The sequence below is a fragment of the Ambystoma mexicanum genome, chromosome 13 (genome assembly GCF_040938575.1).
Source record: "Ambystoma mexicanum isolate Mex_15411 chromosome 13, UKY_AmexF1_1, whole genome shotgun sequence".
NCBI lineage: Eukaryota > Metazoa > Chordata > Amphibia > Caudata > Ambystomatidae > Ambystoma > Ambystoma mexicanum.
Genome location: NC_090938.1, coordinates 203,276,874 through 203,297,001, shown reverse-complemented (window position 1 = coordinate 203,297,001; position 20,128 = coordinate 203,276,874). Strand labels below are relative to the sequence as shown.

General features: G+C 45.2%; 1 protein-coding gene across 3 annotated transcripts in view; it reads right to left on the bottom strand.

The window, feature by feature from the left end:
• KIF21B (kinesin family member 21B) overlaps positions 1–20,128 on the bottom strand; it is a 414,008-nt gene that overhangs the window by 67,814 nt on the left and 326,066 nt on the right. For all 3 annotated transcript variants that reach the window (XR_011282930.1, XR_011282931.1, XM_069633645.1), the window contains exons 24-26: positions 14,605–14,662; positions 431–636; positions 192–266 (exon numbers count right to left, since the gene is read on the bottom strand). Coding sequence is in view for 1 of the 3 variants with exons in the window: in XM_069633645.1 (XP_069489746.1) it covers positions 192–266; positions 431–636; positions 14,605–14,662 (339 nt within the window). In the remaining 2 variants the exon portion in view is untranslated. The remainder of the gene's footprint in view (positions 1–191; positions 267–430; positions 637–14,604; positions 14,663–20,128) is intronic.

The following is a 20,128-nucleotide window of genomic DNA, read 5'->3' as shown; positions in this document are numbered from 1 at the left end:
ATCTGAAGTTGCAGAAGGACAGTAACAACTGAAAGAGGTGACTGTCAGACATAGTGACTGACCACAATCCCTTCAATTCACCCGTGGTCACCAGCCATGGCAGCGTCTTGAACCACGTGGCCAACACCTGCAGGCTGGGGCAGTGGTCCCAGGATGCAGACGCCCAATGGTCTGATGATTTATATACTCACCTAGTAGGCTGTCCTCGGTCGTAGGATTTTCTCCGAGTTAAAGGTGATGTGTCGCCGCCTCTAGATTGCCTGGGGCTTAGACAAAGGACACATATGCAGTTAACATCTGATTCTGCCACATTTTTACTTCATTATATACATGTACGTTTGTGAGGTGCAGATTTGGGGTACACGCTGATGGGTTGGGGGGCACAAGATTTGGAGGAAGGAAAACAGAGCCTGCGGAAGAGTCCACTTACAAGGTATTGCCTCGGATTGGCAGGCTCACAGTCCGAGACACTTTCTCTTTGTAGTACGAGTCCCGCACTGAGAAGCCAATTCCATTCTCGCTGATCTCTGTAAGTGAAGCAAGAGACTTGGCGATATTGCGCGTTGAGGCATCCAGTGTCGGTCCCAGGCACTCTGCGGAAACTGCCTTCATCTGGCCCAACAGCCGCGGCTCCCCCTAAGAGGGAGGAGAAGCACATGGGTATTAGGTTTGTGCAATCATCCACCACAGACATCCCATATCCTGCTATCTTGCGAAACTGACTTCATTCAAAAACAACTCCATGAAAAAACAGCCCAAGACAATAAGGCTCTATGCAATATGGCTCAATTTAATACAAGTCTATGCGATACAAGTCTATGCCATGTAGGACTATGCATAGGGCTCAATGCAAATACGGATCTATGCAATACGGTCTATGGAAGATAGATCTATGGAAGATAGATCTATGCAATACAGCTCAGTGCAACAGGGCTCTATGCTACACAGCTCTGTGCAATACGGCTCAATGCATTAAGGCTCAATCTAATAGAGATCTATCCAATACGGATCTATGCAATACAGTTCTATACACTACAGCTCAGGGCAATGCGGCTCAGGGGAATACGGCTCTTTGCAATACAAGTATATGCAATACAGCTCGGTGCAATTGAGTTCTATGCAATACAGCTCTATGTAATACAAGTGTCTGCAATACAGGGCTATGCAATACAAATCCATGTGATACAAAGTCATGCAGTAGGGATCAAGGCAGCACACAACAATACAGTACAACCCCTTAGTGAATAGGTCAAAAGATAGCTCTAAAGTGATGAATCCACTTAGACAAGCCGATCTAGTATTCAGCGGCACATACAGAACACACCGGAACATCTGGCATGGTGAGATATGGTATGGCTAAGATAAAACCCTATGCGTGCTGGGTCCTCATGTGAGAATTGGATTGCCAGATTGCAGCCGGGGGGTTGAGGGGGTGATAAGGGGGTAATATGGGGGCAGGAGGGGGGTAAGGGACGAACAGGGGTTTTAACCCATTTAAAGAAGAAAATGGGTAATCACAGAGGTTTTCGAAATTCAAGTAGATCCACCTGTTCAGACAAATTTTTGTTGCTAGTATTCTAGGATACCCTGGTTGCCAGATCCCTCAGGACTACACACACATTTTTGTGTAAAAAAAAAAAAGGCAGCGAGTTGCATTCATTTGAAATTATGCAATGGGTTGTTTGTTGTGATGAGTTGTGCTGAGCTGAAATAACAGATTCAACATTTGAGAGCGGTGACCAGATCACATTAATTACAGGCCTCTTGAATCCATTTCCACACAATAGATTATAGATAAGAGTTTAATCCTCAAAAAGATTTTTATAAAGTAATACAATTGCAATTTAAGAAAAGATCTATTTGTATATTAGTTTCTATTTTCTGACCAAAAAACGTAAACATCGTGATTATGAGTGATAAAGAGCACACACTGAATGATACAGACCTAACATAGACCTCGCATTGACAAACACAACCACACAAACCTATGAAAGCATCACTTTGAATTATAAAGACCTCTCATGAGGGATTGTCACTCGTCCCTACCTCCAGAACACTGCTCCCTATGCTGTAATCAGGAATCTAGCATTAAATAATCCTGGCAAGTGAGGGGGGGGCAGTGTTCCGCACAAACTAAGATGTCCGCTGCTCTGAAAAGCTCCGGCAACCTGGTGTGCTCGACGGCCGCTGCTTGCTCCTGCCCATCCGGTGCCCACACAACAACCTGAGTACCTGACCATGTTGGCACTGACCTGCACTGACCAGGATCCGGCGAGGTGAGACTGCATATTCAGCACAATCTGGGTGACCAAAGCTCTGGCACATCACAGCGCCGAAAGATGGCACAGCGCCGAAAGATGGCAGCTACCGTGTGAGCATCGCCGAGGGGACTGCCAAGGCACACATCGGCCTGCCAGGCCGGCGCAGGAAGGTGATTACTGTGGAGTGTGGATGAGGCGGCATGGTGCTGGGGGACACCTGGCAGCCCTCTGAACCTGCCAATGGTCACTCGCCGCCATACCGTGCCTGCTACTGCTAGACCTCCGCGGTGGAGAGCGCTGAGCGGGGGAAGAGGAAACAGCTGAGTGGCTGGGCCAGACTGCCTCAGTGTTGCCGTGCTCTGCAATACCATCTCCCTCTGTGAGGATGCCCTCCGATCCTTCATGCCTCCCCCGCATCCTGTATTCACCATTAATCTGACGCCGTGCCTGTGAGCACCGGGTGAGCCGCGCACTTGCAGCGCGAACCTGGTTAATTGCGGTGCCCCGTGATGGCGGAGCATTGTGAAGTGCCTGCAGTCGTTTTGGGATACCTGGCTCTCAGTTTGAGCATGAATATACCCCCACAGGTTGTGAAGTAAAAGGCAAGGCCAGCACTCCTTCTGCTCCTACAGGGGCTTGCCCCCAAGGTCTCAGAATGGGGTTCCACAGGCACTATTTATTGCTGCTTGATGATTTCCAGACAAGCACTGAGAGCCCTCGAATGCATCTACCCCCACGTTGCTCACACTCCATTGCCGATATATATACCATGGTGGCTCCATGTGGTACGGAGGCAGCACAGTCCCCTTGTTGACTATTGTGAATATACCATGGACAGTGCTCTGTGAGTCTTGAACAAGGTCACCCTGCTCCTGCTGGAGGAACGTTGTGTGTCCACCGGCCACACTTGACACATAGGCCCTGTGGTTGCCTCTCATACTGGTGAACTGTGCGCACATTTGTTTACATTGTCGCTCTGGCTTTTCCTACTGAGCGCTGATGCTGGGGTGACTGGTCCCTGCTATCATGAACCAGTATGCCCCATCTACCCTTGTGGTTGTGGTGATGCTCTCCCTCAGGGGGATTGGCCAATGTGGACTTGTGTATTGTAGTGTATTGTTTTTTATTTGTAGCACGCTCCATCGGGCCCGGAGGCATCAGGGCGCAACCTAGACAGGTTACATAGCAAGCATAAGCATACATATATTCAAACTATAGGTACAGTGCAAAGTATTCAGTGTGCCCAGAGATTTAAGATAACAAAGGGGGCCTGGGAAGAAACAGAGCTCCATGAACATGTACGCAAAGTCTGCCCCGAAGTCTCTTGGAATTGCATGCAACGCTATATCGGAGGTGGAAACTATGGAGTTAAGTGAGCCCCGGAAACACAGTGCATGATGGCTTGCATGCAGGAGGGTTTCTATGCTATCCATACAAAGCTGGATTAACATGAATGGTACAATTAGCTCCATCAAGTCGCACTTTGACTAAAGCAGAAACCGAGTGGGAGCAGTTGAAGATGACGTCTCCCAGTTGAAAGTTGATGTCCTCTCATTAACTAAGCAAGTTTATTATAGTGTTATAGCCATTTACAAAAAAAAGAACAAATGTAAACAATTAATTACTTTTAACACTCAAAACATACAAATATCATACAGATCATTAAAAGAAGAAAAAAAGAGAAAAAGATTAATAATATATAATTGGGGAAAGTCCCCATACACTGTTGACTAAAATGGAAAAGAAACAATAAACAAAAACTGTTACTCTGAAAAAAGGAGGACAAAAAAAAGGGAAGAATAAAAAAGAGAAAGAAAAGCAGAAAACAACAAAGTAAAACGGATATCATGTTTATGTTTTATGTTTATTATTTCTATAGCGCTCCGGACCCGGGAGTATAGGGGCGCTTAGTAAAGGTTACAGGCATAGTAAATAGAATAACAATAATAGTACGGCAGCAAGTGTACACAACATATAAAGACAAAGGATGTGATGGCCACCCATGATGACAAAATAGACATGTGCAATATGTACAGTTTATAGCTGGGTCTAACTTAAGAAACTCATGGAATGGGAGCATACCCACTAATAGGCAGGTATGCTATCCTAGAATCCGGATCAGTGGGGTTCCTGAGAACAACCTTGACGGCTGCATTGAAGACTTTGTGGAACATACCATCCTAACCCTGTTCGACAATCCTAAACTGTCACGGCAGTTTGTAGTAGAACATGCCCACCGATCCTTGGCACCGAAACTTAAAACTGGAGCATGCCCTTCTCTGATAATTGGCCGATTACTAAACTACCGTTATATGGATGCTGTCCTGCGTGCCGCCCGTGAAAAAGGGGAGCTTTTCTTAGGGTCCAGTAGGCTGCGTATTTACCCGGATTTCTCTGTAGCTGTGCAGCAGGCAAGGAAATCGTTCCCGGCAGTGAAAAGGAGGCTCCACGAGCAGGGCTTGAAATACGCAATGCTATACCCAGCCAAGCTGCGAATTGAGCATAGCAGCAAGACTTACACTTCCGCAGGAGGCCATGACATTTCTGGATAAACGCTCTGCTGGGTCGTGACGCTCTTCATTTGGTCTGAAGCCCGCCCATCTTCTGACAATTGTGCTCTGTCTCATTGTACATGTCAATATGGGTGGATGTGACAGCATCATATTCACAGTGTTTTCATTGCAGCACACCATTTTCTTCATTGTAACTTAGGAGAAATATTGATATTTAATACTGCATATTTCAATGCTTGTTGTAGAGCCCGGGTCGCTACCCGTGCGCCACCCTTCCCATACATTGTAAAGTTTGTTGGGGTGAATATTTTGAGGGATACATCTTCTTGATGAGGGTGGTGGACAGGGGGTTAGGTGGGGGGTTCGAAATGCACATAGTTCTGATGTAGAAACTCTAATGATTCACAGACAAGGTTTGAGGAGGGACCTGACATGCGCCTCTTTAGAGGGGCTTTCTCGACAGGTGAGAATGTATGCATTGCGTGGCTGGGATGGGTGAGCTTACATGCTTGAGCTGGAATGTGCAAGGGCTTGGGAATCCTGTTAAAATGCAAAATCTCATGCTCCATGTTGAACGTCTCAAGGCCAAGCACTTGTTAGTGCAGCAGACCCATGCCATAGTTGCTGGATGTGAAGGGCTTGCTAAAAACAGGTGTAAACATAGGTTTTACATCACAAATTCCACACAGTCCAGTAGGGTAAGGACCCTGCTTCGTAGCTCTCCATCATTCAAGCACAGGAAGGTTTACACAGATCATTTTGAGCAATATGACATGGTCTCTGGGGTGCTGGCCGGGAGGGAGATGATCCTGTGAAATGTGTACGGTCCTAATGTAGATGACCCGACATTCTGCACTGAAATCACGGATATGTTAGCTCTCTAGCCCGATACCTATACTGTGCGGTGGTGATTTCAATACCATTCTGGATGTGGATTTGGATAGGGATGCTTAAAAAGACTACTGAAGTCGTACGCAAGAGGCTGGTTGAGCTGTGTATGGTGGATGTGTGGAGGGCTCTTAACCTGTGTGACTGTGCATACTCCCATTACTACTCTGTGCACAATTATTTTTCCCGTATTGACTTGTGGCTTGTTTCAGATGTACTTCTTAGTGGTGTCAACAGTGAAGACATATTGCCAAGAACATACTCTGACCATTCCCCTGTTCTGTTTACTCTTCAGCTTGATGCGTACCGCCTTGCGTTTTAAATCTCAAGCATTGTGAGATGTTGCTTTTGAAACTAATCTCTGTGGACGTGTAAATCTATATTTTGAGACAAATGAAGGTTCTGTGTCCTTGATTGGTATGCTGGGGAATGTCTCCAAGGCACTGCGATGCACACTGAGTTTGTGGTTCTTAAAACTTTTAGACAAGACATTAAGAATAGTGAGGACAACCTTCACTGCTTGGAACACCAACAGTCGGCTCGCCCCCTCTCCACTACGCTCTCACAGGTTAAAGAAGCATTAGACAGATTTCAGGTTTCTTAAGCGAGAGAGCTGAGGTTCCTCAACATCCCGTTGGTGGCAAGGCATTACGCAGAGGGTGAAAGGCCGGGTAGGCTGATGCATCGTGTGGTCCATCAAGCGAGTGGTAGTTCCTGCATCCCGTTTATTAAGGACGAATTATGCAACTTGGTAAACACACCGAGGTCAATCAAGTATTTGAAACCTTCTATTCAGATTTATATTCAAATAAAGACACTTGCTCACATTCTGACATTGTCAGACTTTTGAAAGCTCTCCCAGTCACCCAATTATCAGCGGAGGCTGGAGCTCAACTAGAGTTTCCCATCTCTCTAGATGACATTGCTCGAGTAATTGATGTTTTACCTACCAGGAAAGCTCCTGGCCCTACGACCTTTCTGCAGAATTTTATAAACCCTTTAAGTCTTCCCTGGTTCCATCTCTTCACAAGGTGTGAGTTGAGGCCCTTGAGTTGCAAATGCTTCCCAGCAGTATGAGGGAAATGGTAATGGTACTGCTAAAGCCCAACATAAAATTGCGGCTCTTACCTCCCCCTCTCATTGATAAACTCGGATGTTAAGATCTTTGCTCAAATTTTGGCCACTCGCTTGACACCATGCATGTCCCATATCAATTAGCCTAATCAATCAGGCTTTATACCAGGGCTTAACACTGCTCTGAATATGCGCTGTCTTTTCAATATTCTCGCTCAGATAAACCCGACAGCCCAGGCAGTGGCGGCCACACTTGACATACAAAAGGCCTTCGATTCGGTCTCATGGCAATTTACGCACACAGTTTTGGACAAGTCTAACTTTGGCCCCAGTTTTGTGTCGTGCGTGCGACTACTTTACGCTTCGCCAACCACAAGGATTAGTTTGAACGGTATGCTTTCAACCCCATTTCGCATAGCCAGGGGCGCACTTCAAGGCTGTCCCTTATCGCCTTTGCTATTCGCCACACACAGAGGCATTCGATTGACTTGCGAGTCAAAATGATATCCCTTCATGCAGATAATGCAATCCTCTTATGTGTGGGACCCGCAAGTCCACCTGGCCCCGATTATGAGTGACGTTCTCGCCTTTGGGAAACTGTCCGGTCTCCGAGTACACTGCACCAAACCCAAAATCTTCCCCCTGATGGAGGCAGCGTCCGAGCCACAAAACTTGCTTGGCTTCTCATGGTCCCCACTGGAGATGGGATATTTAGGGATTGTAGTAACCAGCCATCACACTACCATGTTTGCTCATAATTATGCCGCATGCATGTCGCACTGCACGCTGAAGCACAAGGCCTGGCCATGTTTGCCATTGAGCACTGTGGGCAAAATAGCCTTACTCTAAATGGTTGTCCTCCCTAAACTCCTTTACTTTTTCCAGAATTTACTGCTATGGCCAGTAGCAAAGTTTTCTAAACTGCCTGGAAGTTGACATTAACACCTTCATGTGGCACTCTGGGGTGTAAGCCTTAAATGGGACACACTGTGCACAGGGTGGGTGCGTCAGCCCATGATGTCAAGGTATACTGGCTTGCAGAACAGGTGCAAGACGCAGCTTTCTGGTTTACGCAGAATGTGCCTAATCTGCATGTTAAGCTCGAAAAATACTCTGCGGGTGAACAAGACATTAGATCTTTGGTGCTGGCCTGTGTGTTTGCAACCCCCCTACCCATTCGACCCTGTGAGTGTGACTGCCTTGGCCTGGCGTAAAATGTGGAAACTCTTAGGTTTAACCCATTCTTTCCATGGCAAGTTCCCCTTATGGACCTGTATTCCGTCCCTTCCTAAAGTAGTTGCTGCTACAGAGCGGCAGTGGGTACAAAACTGATTCTGCTTATTGGGCACATGTACTCAGATGGGAACTATATAGCTTCTGATGATATAAATGGGCTCACACAACATAACTCTTTGCAATGGCTTCACTACATTGGGTTGCACAGGGTGGTCAAGGGGTTGTGGGCGGAATTTACGGTTGAGCCTGCCAATGATTCTATGCTCCGGTTTATTATCGATGCACATGGTATCCGAGTGCATTGTCTCCACACTATATAGTCTGGTCCAAGGCCGTGCTCAGGTGCCCCTCACCAAGACCCGGTCCAAATGGGGGCGGGACATGAATTTAGATGGCTGATGAGATCTGGGGCGCTATGCACGTGCAAACCCATGAGGTCTCTTACAAATCCCGGTTCTGCTTAGTACAGCTTAAAGTACTGCACAGGTATCACTACACCCCGGCCTGATTGAAACTCATCTCTCAGACAAGCACGTGCTGCTGCCCTGGGTGCAGGAGAGACAATGCTGGTTACCTTGATACATGGTGTGGGGCTGTTCAAAGCCTGATGGGTATTGGAGGATGTATGTACTACTTTTGCTTATATGACTGGTAGCAGACTGGGGGCACGGCCCATGCAGTGCCTTTTTCATGTATTCGAAGACCTAACGGGATATAAGCACAAACTTGTCAGACTATGTTTGTTATGCGCTGCATACTGCTGCATTGGCTGAAACCTACCATACCGCTGACTGCGCAGTGGCTACGTGCAGTTGCTAGGGCCAGCGATACTGGAGACCACTGGGCGTCTATGCAGCCGGTTGGGAACCGCCTGATAGACATCAAATCCTACTTATTACGCACTCCCTCGTTGATCAACATGAGGCTATTATGTGTTCCCTTGCCGTGTTGACTTTATTCCTTGTGTGACTTTGCCTGTTTTAAAAACTGCTTCTCATGTTTATTTATGTCTCCTCAAGTTCTGTGTCTGTGGTCAAACTGCCTCCTTGATTTTATTGACATTTTCTAGGCCAGTTGTATTGTGTTTGTAAAAAAATGGGATACCAAGTGCTTTTATAAAGAAAGTAAAAAAATAAAAATCCTGGTATGAATGTGAGGAATATAGCATTCGTATTTCTAATTAAGGCTATTGAGTAATCAGGTGTAGCTGTTTGTTCTATAAGGTGTTTATTTGATCCATCCTGTGGATGGTACTAGAGTAACACATGTGAAGTTAGTAAAATAAATAAAAGCAGATTCAAGTAATTTTGAAGCCATCATTTATTTCACTCTCTCTCTTAATGTCCAGTGTTGAATGTGGAGCACTACAGTTCCCAGGATGCAGTGCAAGTCTTCCTCACACAGTTCAATTATCAGTATTGTAAGCATGAGAAGCCTAACTCCTAACTGCAACTGTGTTTTAAATCTTTCTCACAATGTGCCTCGGCTTCTATTGAGTGTTTAGGAACCCTTGCTCCAGAATGCTTGACTGTTACGCTCTTAGGAGCCTTTCCACCGTGTTTCAGGGTATATTGCGGTTGCTCTCTTTTCCTCACAATTTAAACTCGTTAATGTTATATGCTTGAGAAACGTCACTCAACATTCTGGTACTGTTCGGCTCTTGAGAACTTCCACTCAAGGTTCCGCAATGCAGCGCGGCTGGTTCTTTCTTTCTCACATTGATCGCTGGTTACAAGTAGCTCTCTTAGGAGCCGTCACTCATGTTCCAGGGTGAAGCGCAGTCTCTCCTTCTCTCTCATAATGTGCACTAGAACATTAATTCCACGCTCCGTTGACGCAGCACAGCTTCTGTTTCTCTCACAACATTCACTGGTTACTCCAGTCGACAGTAATTGTACTAAGTCACTCGGTCCGCTCTCTCTCTCGGTCTCGGTCTCTCTCTCTCTCTCTCTCTCTGTTTTTCTCTCTCCCCCCTCTCTCTCTCTTTCTCTCTTTCTCCCTCTCCTTCTTGCTTTCTAGGGCTCTCTTTTCCTCTCACCACTGTGAGATTATGGCTCTCAAACACTGGCCCCCTTCTGGTTCGTCACTCAGCAATGGTCCCGTTGCGCTACGGCATCCCGCTAATGCACAGCCATTCTCCTTGCTTGGAGGCATGCGCTCCTTCTCTCCTCCCTTCTCCTCATTTGCTCTCACTCTCTATCATTGCTTATGGCATCAGTGTTTGGCATCCAGCTGCGAATCCTCCCAAGGATTTCCAGTGGCATGGTCGCATGGCACCTTCACGGGCTTATCCTTGCAAACCTTTGTGTACCCCACTAGGATCCCTCATTCATGAGCCTCCCTGTCTGGGAATGGGCACTGTTTTCCAGCACCCCTCATCCCGTCCGGAGGAACTCTTCACTCTGGTCTTCCATGGAGCCATGGTGGCAGCCACGGGCCGACTCTAATGATGATTAATATTGGCATCAGACCAAGAGTTGCTGCATCATCTATAAGGCAGTCGCCCTCAAGATACCCATCTACCTCCCGGAGAAACTCAGCATCTCCAGGGGACAGTGCACCACCAAAAGCCAGGACACGTGCAGACTTGAAATACGCCGCTGCAATAAGGAAATGACCAGAAAACAAGCCTTCTAATGCTGTGCCCCAAGACTATGGAACCCCCTCTCCATCTGCATCAGACTTGTTCCCACGCGCCTACAATTCAGAAAAGAACTCAAGAGTGTGTCCTCCTCAACACCTAGACCCTCATGTCGCCCCTCGCGCCACCTGACTCCCTAGACACCACCGGCAGGCAAAGACTGACCTACAGGGCAATAGGGCAATGCCCAAACCAAAAACACAAAATGGTAGCGTGGGCCCGTTTTGTGGGTCAAAGTGGCCACTTTTTTGGCCCATTTGGGCCTGTTTGCAAAGTTACTTCACATGCGGCTAGTAGTTTTGACCAGTGTTGCTGAATAAATATTCTTTAAAATGCACAATTTGCATCACATTTGATGAAAAACCTCCCTCTTGGCTACTGCTCAAACAGTCTGTCACAAAAGGAATGAATTGTAATTTGCAACTGTGGGCTACTTTTTCATTGGTGCCCGGGACAATGTTGTGTCCTAGTCCGAACCTGGCCACGGACCCCTCTCTTCCCCACCACCCAGTACAGCTGTACCCCTCCTCTGTGCCCATCTGTATCCTACCCTCCGCTGTATATCTGTTCTGTTGTTTCATATTTAAAGCGCTCTGTTATGAATCTGTAATGTTGTATACCTCTGTAAAGTGTTCCATTATGTATCTGTATTGTTGTATACCTCTGTAAAGCGCACTGTTATGCATCTGTACTGTTGTATACCTCTGTAAAGTGCTGCATTGCTTCTCGAAGCTAGTTCTGCGCTCAATAAATACAATAATAATAATAATAATAATAATAATAATAATAATAATAATAATAAATGGAAGCTTCTGGTTATTGCTGATTAGAGTGTATTCCACCACATACACCAGAACAAACTATTAAGGTAATTGGATCTGGACGCCCTTTCTACGTCATCAAGTGGGAGACAGAGGGGATGCATTGCGTATAAGAACATTGTGTTGCATGTAGGTCCCAAAAATACACATGCCATGTACAATTTAAATGGCAGTAATACTTACTTAACAGTTGTAGGGACACTGAGAGCAATAAAGTACAGGGGTCACAAATAAGTAGTGGTAGGGGGTTCATGTAGAAAATACAAACATCATGAATGGCCAGTGCACATTAAAAATGAAATGCACACATTCTGGCAATGGCACATATTTTAAAATACTTCAGGGTAACAGATCATCTATCCGGTTTGCACTATGTACATACATACTAACATGAGATAATCAATTAACAACCCCTTCCCAATAACTTGTAGCCAGTCATTAACAAATGAGTGCAAAATGGGCTCAGATGAGATTAACTGAAAATGAGTGTTTTTTCTGCAATGGAGTTAAAACCTGCAAGCAGAATGACTGTGTGATTTCTTTCAGCATGGCACAAATTGCAAAGATGGAATGTGCTCGGCGGAAAAACACTATAGTACCATGTGGGTTTCAGTGCCATGATCTGGTGAGAGAGGAAAAGCATTCTGTTGACTGACAGGATGAGATTATAAAAGACACTGTGAGTGGGTGTGAGGAGATTATTCTGAGACGTGCAGTGCAGAGGTTCAGAAACTTCTTGGCAGACGGCAGGCCGTGTTCGAGGAGGCAGGCAGTAGACTGGGGAAGAAGAGATCCTGGCATCCCTGTCGTGTTATTCTTGAGGGCTGCCCGGGTGTGCTGAGGTCGCGATATCTCATATCAGTAGCAAAGTCCTGATAGGAGGGTTGTTCCAGAGATAACGGTGCAGGAATCTCGCCAGCTTCCAAGGTGAATATAAACCAGACATAAGTGAGGTGGATGCCTGAATGTATGCGTTTTTATAGTTATTCAGGGCCGGCAGGTTTATTTCACGTGTAATGTTCCTTGATGCAAAAATGAACAAAGCTGTGAAAATTCAGAAAAAAGGGTTTGTTTTGCTGTCATTTTCTTTATTCCCTTTTTCTTTCTCAGACTGGATTTACTACCAAGTGCATCGGAGTACAAGGTTGGTAATATGATAGAAACCGAGGGTGTCTATTAATGAATGCAAACTGTATCATGTAATATAATGTACATGTTCTCTGCTTGTACGCATGTTTATACTGCATAACATGGTTTCTGACTAAATCCAAATAACAGTGTTTATAATAAAAGGCTTAAAACTAAGACAGTTTGGGTTGGGTTTTCTGTGCATAAATGCACTCACTGACACAGAGTTTATAGGTTTACATGGAAGAGCCCCAGTTTACTGCAGGTGGTAATGACTTTTACCACACGTGGTAAAACATGAAGTCAAGTTTGGTGTTCATAGTAAGTACGTTTATAAGTGCGCGATGCATGTGTATCTGATGACTTGTGATTTGGCTGCTAATGCATAGCTCGGCATCGTAGATAAGTTGCTGAGATAAAACAGTGGCACTGTCGAATATAAGTGTAATAAGTCTGGTAACTTTTCTTTTGGGAGGCCCGGGGATAAAATACAAGTCTTGGGGTATAATCTGAGGGGAGCATTGCTACTCTAAATAGGGAAGACACCAATGTGTTACCACAATGAAATATACCACCATTTTACCACAATAACAAAATACCACGAGATTAGGTGTATCTCCTCCAGAAAATATCTCTAACACAGTGCATACCAAGAAAAAACACAGGAGTGCTCATGGACTACCAGCTAAATATGAGTGTATGATGCTATTTAATGACTTATAGAGGGGCAACTGTTTTAGAGATAGAGCAGCCATTTTATCACTGCGATCAGAACCATGGCAGGTAGCATTCAAACAATTGTGTCAATTTCAGGCACCGTATATGAATAGAGGCATTATATAGGAAAAGGTCTGCCGAGGAGCCACTACATTATTTTATGGGGCAAAGGACCTAAATTACGATTGGCACTTTAGGATAAGAAGGGATTTCAGTAGCCCACTCGGTTCAAATACAGAACAAGTAGAAAAGGAGTGATTTACACCAAGAGAGTCCCTCACGGCCATCAAAGTGCAAACATTTTATTATGTTATGTCATGAAAGGACATTTAAGAAAAAAGCATTGGCATCCATGCTTTAATTCATGGGTGCTTATAGTGAAATGACCTCAGGGGCTAAGCTCACACTACCACTAATGGCGGCACCACCATGCCTGCGATAAGCAGCCTGGCAAAGGGAGGGATGAGTGTTACTAGTAGGGACAACTCACCGCCCGGTCGCATATTGCCCAACTTGAACGCTGGTAGTTCTACTAAAGTCAGTGCAGAAGGAGAGGGCTACACTGGCTAGTGTAAGTCTCTTCTGCCAACACGCCATCATTTTGCCATTAGCTCTCCCTATTTATCTGAACATCTGCTCCTCAATAGCTGGAACTTTCTAATGGTTCTATGTTCATTCATCGACAGGGCTTTTTTCGATGATTTTTTGCCAACATTTTCTTTTCTTGAAAAAACTTATCGAAAATGTTTATTTTATTTGGGGGGGTTCCCTCCCAGCCCCATCCGCTATTAATTTTACACTATTCCCAACACCCCCTCCTACGCATTATATACCCTTACCCACAACCCCCTATATGTTCTGCTGAATTTAACCAAAAAAAGAATATTAAAAACCCTTGGAAAAAAACGCTGTCGATGAATGAACGTCGTAGCCTTTCTATAGCACTCGAGCCCTTCCGCCGTGAGCTATAGGGGCTGCTATATTCTCTCTCCATTCTCACAGGCCTCAGCTGATAGCGCATGTGCAGAGCTTTTGTATGGTCCAGGCTGTCTCTAGAGTCAACAACCTCATTGATCGTGCCGGGAACGATCGCATGAAGTTTCTCGGTAAACAATGTTGGCCAAATCTGGTGAAGGCGTTTCGTCTGATCTATGGCAGGATTGGTGTCAAGATATACCAACCATGGACATTTCTCTGCAAAAAAGGGCAGGTTAGGGTTTAAAACAGAAAATAAAAAGGGTAGATAGGATGGCCAATGCTTTCAATCATGATCTGCCAAAACATTTGCTCTTTCCATCTCCCACTAAAGGCCTGCAGGTGCTCACCTTGTATTTGAAGTCGTCCTGGCTGTTGGAGCCCTTCATGCTGCAAGCCTGCGAGAAGCTGAGGATAAAAAGAATTGATCAGCCATTGAACTAGATCAGAAGACGAGCAAGACATCAATGATCCATTTCTCGAGGTCACCGTCGATCACTAATAAGTTTGAGACAACAATCACTAATGTGCATTATCTCCCAGCAGTGCAGGGGTCAAGTCCTAAATATTAAAGTGGGGGGACTCACCAACAAATTCAATGGGATGTGACGTTGCCAGACATTAGCATATCAAGGTGAAGTATGCACATTTCATTAAATTGGCTTTTCATAATCACCCAAATTGCACAGGACGAATGACATTTATAAATGTGTGTGTGTTCATAAAAACAACACACACACAAAACCAAGAGGGGATATTTTCTTCTAATAGTGTTTTTGAAAACGTTAAAAGATGTGCATGATTTAAACTCCAAGAACCAATACAAATGTTTTCCTTGGGACTTGCAGTAACGAAATGGGATATTTTACCTTAAGTTGTTTTTCGTTTTTCATCGTGTTATATAATGCACTGGTGAAGTGGTCGGCCCACAAACCTGACGACTATGATTTGATCCGTGATGTCGGATTTAATTCATCAATTCAAAGAGGACATTCAATGTTTCTCATTTTAGCTGGGGGGACTGAGTCCACCCTCTGAAAAAAGTGGGTGGACTCCGTTCCCCCGCATGTACCCTCGACTTGAGCCCTGTAGTAGTGGCCCCGGCCTCATCAAATATAACAACAAATGCAGAAGAGATATTAGCACAGCAAACATAGACCAAATTGTCACATCCGTAATCCTAAACACGCAATGTAATTACACTCCATAGTGGCCTGGCTGCCTACACATTAACAGTGTGTTCATGTATCATTTCTTTATGGCAATCTCGCTTCAGACTTGGTGGAATGCCCTTTGCTGGTGAAGTTTAACGTGAAAAAGTTGTTAAGTAAAATGGAGCAAGACAACGCAAAGCAACACAGGTTCGAATCCTGCGCTTAGAAACAATTTGCTGGTATTAAGAGTCTTATAAAAGAACAATTATAATTATAATTATAGACAGGAGATCACTATTAGGCTGGTGAACCTCTGGTGAACTTGCCCGAATCTCAGCAGTGCCTCCAGAGTGTAAGGTGCAATGACCTTTGCTGGTGAAGTTTACTGTGAAAGAACTGGTAAGTAAAATGGATGATGGAATGGCTAAACAGCGACCTGTATGTGACAAGTGAAGGACACACACCTTATCACACATATGCGCGTTTGAGGACTCTGGGGTTAAAACAAGAGAGAGGCACCAACCCCAGGCACGCCAACTGAAAAATAAGTGCCTCCACTGGGGCAGATAGTAGGGCTAGCCTTTTAGTGGAGTTTTCCTAAAGTCCTATTGGCAAAAAGACTTTAGTAAGCTATCCCAGTGGTTTGTAGATCCCCAACTCTTAGTATCAGTGTGTACTAGCTCAGATCCTTGATAGTGTGGCAGAGCACTGAGGCTTATCTTAAGAGGAAGATGTGAGCTGTAGGTAAGTACATTGAATCTAGTTAGACAGGCACAAGAGCTGGAGAACCCTCGGTGGACAATCCGGAAGAGCCCCTTGGCACCTCAGCCTGGGAGCCAGTAGCCTTAACGGCCTTGGGTTTGTCCAAGGATCGCCCAGGAGAGCCCCTTGGCCCCTCGGCATGGGAGCCGGTAGCCTTAACGGCCTTGGGTTTGCCGTCTGTCCAAGGTACCCTTCCCAGCGGGGGGTCCCAGGAGAAGCCTCTGTGCTGGGGGCCTTGGTGAACAAAGGACCTACCTTCTCCTGATGTGAAGTCCTGGCGACAAAATCCTTTAGATGACTGGGTGGTGAGGAATGGAAGGTCTCTCTCCAGTGGGAATGGCGATTCTTCAAGGATCGGTGACCCAGAAAGCGGCAAGCCGTGTACGCGTCCCAGTGATGGAGGGCCCCAGGCACTAAAGGCAGAGCGCATGGGGGTCCGTGGCTGGGAAAAAACGATCGCAGGATGCGCATCTCGTAAAGCCTCCTGCAGCTGACATACACAGAGGGAGGCGAGGCTCCAGAGGGAGGTCGAGATTGGACGAAAAAAAGAATACTGAGCACGCGGAATGCTGAAAAATGGTTAGCGCGCCTAGCTGCCAGGTCCGACACCGTCCGTGCAGAAAAAGGGAAAAAGGGGAGGTGCCGGAGGGCAGGGCCTCTGGGGATTCCCACGCCCAGGACTGCACTGCTGTGTGCTATGCTAAATTTAAAGGGATAGCTCATTTTTCACTGCATAAGGTTCCGGTACCATCCCTATGTTGGGGGACACCCACAAGGATGGAGGAAAGGGGATGGGACTTATTGAGTATACCCCTATCCAACCCCCCATCTATTTGTTTGGGGAAATTCACTGTTTTCCATGCAAGGTTTTCTACCTTGCAGTAATGGGATTCAGTATTTTATAGTGACACCAATGTGTGCAGAGAACCCTTAATGTGAAAGGAGATGTTGTTTGAGGGCAGATTTCAATGCTGGACTGGTGGTGGTATATTGATGTAGGGAGGGGGCAGTCAAAAGGGTGGGTGATCAGAAGCAAGAGGCAGCACAGGGCAGGCAGGGGGAACGGAGATTAAGTAGACCATTTCAGTTGAGTGTGCAAGATGGCTATTATGGGGAAATAGAGGTAGCCAAGTAGGAGAGGACAAGCCCATAGCTAGATTTTGGCAGGAAATGAGTCGTTTGAAGAGGATCTGATTGAGACCCAGGCGGTGGCCAGAGATAGGAGAGGAGTGAGGGTGGTTATAAGTAGTGTGTATTGCAAACTTAGGGGGGGTTGCGAGGGAGGCCGAGAGGGGGATGGGACACTAGTGAAACCTGTTGAGTAGAAGAGTAGAGGTGATTATTTTAGTATAGTAGTGGGTGAGGTGGGGCAGATATTCCTAATGTTCATTAGGTTGAGCTTTTCAATTCTGCGGAAGAAGGAAATTAACTGGTATAAAGAGAATTTGTTGCAAAAAAAGGAGGTGGCGTATTAGGAGCAGGGCGTTCAAAGACTTTGTACTTTTAGGTGTTGGTGGCCTTCATCAGGTCTAGATAAACTCATTAAAACTCCTTGACATGTCTCCCCTTGTCTGCGATGTGTGATACCCCATCTGTTCCTCCACATACTCTGTGGGTATCACTGTCCACAAATTGTTGGTTCAACTTCACGGGTTTCAAATGAGGGTCTGAGTAGTACCGCAGTAGTCTACCGCAATACATACTCCCTATGTAGCTGGAGTAGCCAGGCAATTAAGGAAGGAGAACTTGCCCTCTGATAAGCGATGCAACAAATTAGAACTTGATACTCACAGAGTGTGTGAAGAAACAGATGGAGATTCGCACATTGCTGAGAAGAGGAACCATGTCATGGAGTTTTAATGAGTTTGCCTTGTCCTCATGAAGGCCACAGATAAATGTCTAAGAGATAGACACACTAAGTGTAGTGTACCCTGCTCGTTAGGCCGATACATGGAGTGTCAGCATTTGATAAGAATAGTTTGTATGATATTTGTTGTCATTGAGTAAAGACCCGTGATTACTGCCACCTTTAGGAGCACCGTGTGACCGGATACAGACAGATGGGATATGTATAGACCAGACAATTAACAAACACATCTGTTCCTGGAAATTTGATAAGTAGGTGATAGGGTGGTCTTATTCATTGAGACATTGTTATTTCATGGTGAAATGTAAGAATGCATTTTTACACACTAACTAACCCCTGAGTAGTTTAATGTTGTAATTGATTTTTAACCACAAGCACTCAAGGTAGGCGGGGAATGAAGGTCAAATCAAGTCCAAAAAATGATTGATTTGCTCCATTTTTAATCATTTGAATATAGCTGCATTATGCTGGCTTTGACACATACAAGTTAAAAAGCACAAATGAAATAAATGTACCAATGTATCAAAAAACTACAGATCGAAAATAGAAAAGCAATGTGCAAGGAAATGTAAGAGTGTATAAAGGATAGGGAGCAAAGAGATCAAAGTAAAGGCTAGAACAGCAGCTTCCCTTCCTGTTCAATCAGGTTCCAAAAGCAGGGAGGATAGCTCAGCGGCAACGTGCTCGCCCTGGAAACAAGACGACACGAAGCAACACAGGTTCGATCCCCAGGTCCGCGCTTAAAAACCTCTGGGTATTAAGTGTGTTATAAATACGCAATTAAGAGACATATTCTTGTAACAGCACCTCGATGACCCTGGGCTGTGTGAGCACTTTAAAAATATAAATAAATAAATAAGATGCCCCTCTTGAACAACAATCTAATTTGAGTAAATGAATTCCACATCAATAGTAGACCATATAACATTACTGTCAACCATTGTGTAACATTACGAGGACATGTAGGGAAGGAGAAGGCGAACTAACAGAGATTATGTTAACTTGAAGTCTAGACGGAAGGCGGGACAATCTGACTGTCTTCAATCAAACATTATCTTGAGCTCTAAGTAAAGGGATATAGAACTTCCCTTTCTTCCTAGTTTCAACCATGACCCCATTGCGGGCTAGTTTTCATCAGGACTGGATTCCTGTTTTTCAAATTGATGAAGAGTGTGCATGGTGTGCTGTTAGCGTTGTTGCCTGATCACTAGCTGAAGCGAGTTGAGAGGGACTACTACCAACCCATGAGTAGTTTAATGTTGTAATTAATTTTTAACACAGTGTTTTGTATTATAAGATTAAAAATGGCGTGGATAATAATTGACATGAATGGTATGTTCTCTTAATAATTAGATATAACCTTACTAAACCACATGATGATTGAGAAGGTTCTTCATGACATCTAATAAGGTTTGTGGGTGGCTCTGCTACATGTATATGGTTGATGGATTATAGATGCCCGGTATTAGTAGAGTGTTTTGTCCAGCTTTTCCCCTATTGCTTATTTCTTTGTATGGCAGCCATGGCTGACAGCTTGTCTGCACTGCCTGTGTACTGATTGTGGACTTGTAGGTCCTAGGGAGGGGATTTGGGATAGTTATTATTAAGTGTAAATTGAATTTTAATACTGTTAAAATATTCCTGCTTGTTTATAGGGTCACAGACATTGAGCGCAAATTAGTGAACTTCTGCTGCGGGTCTGAAAAAGTCAGCGAATTTGAACTCTGGATCCTCAAAGACTGAACACATAAAAAGTTGCATCACCGGAATGGAGTCCACAGGACTTAGGGGACTAGCAACTAGCCACATTGCCTCCTCTCTTTCTTTTGTGCACTCCCACAGACAATGGGGCTCTCCACTGGGGGATTCTTTCTGAACTTGTGGGAACTTCCAATTGCTCTTTCTCTTCATCAATAGCTGCAGGGTTCAGGTTCTCTAATTTACTGTCTCTATGGACAGTGGTCCCCAGGGTTCGGCTATCCCATGATCTCTCCAAACCCAAAACACGTTCCCCACACCAATCAACATGCAGGATCACTTCTTCTGGTCCTGTCTTCTTCCCGTCAGGATCTTCCCTCTCACCCACCATCG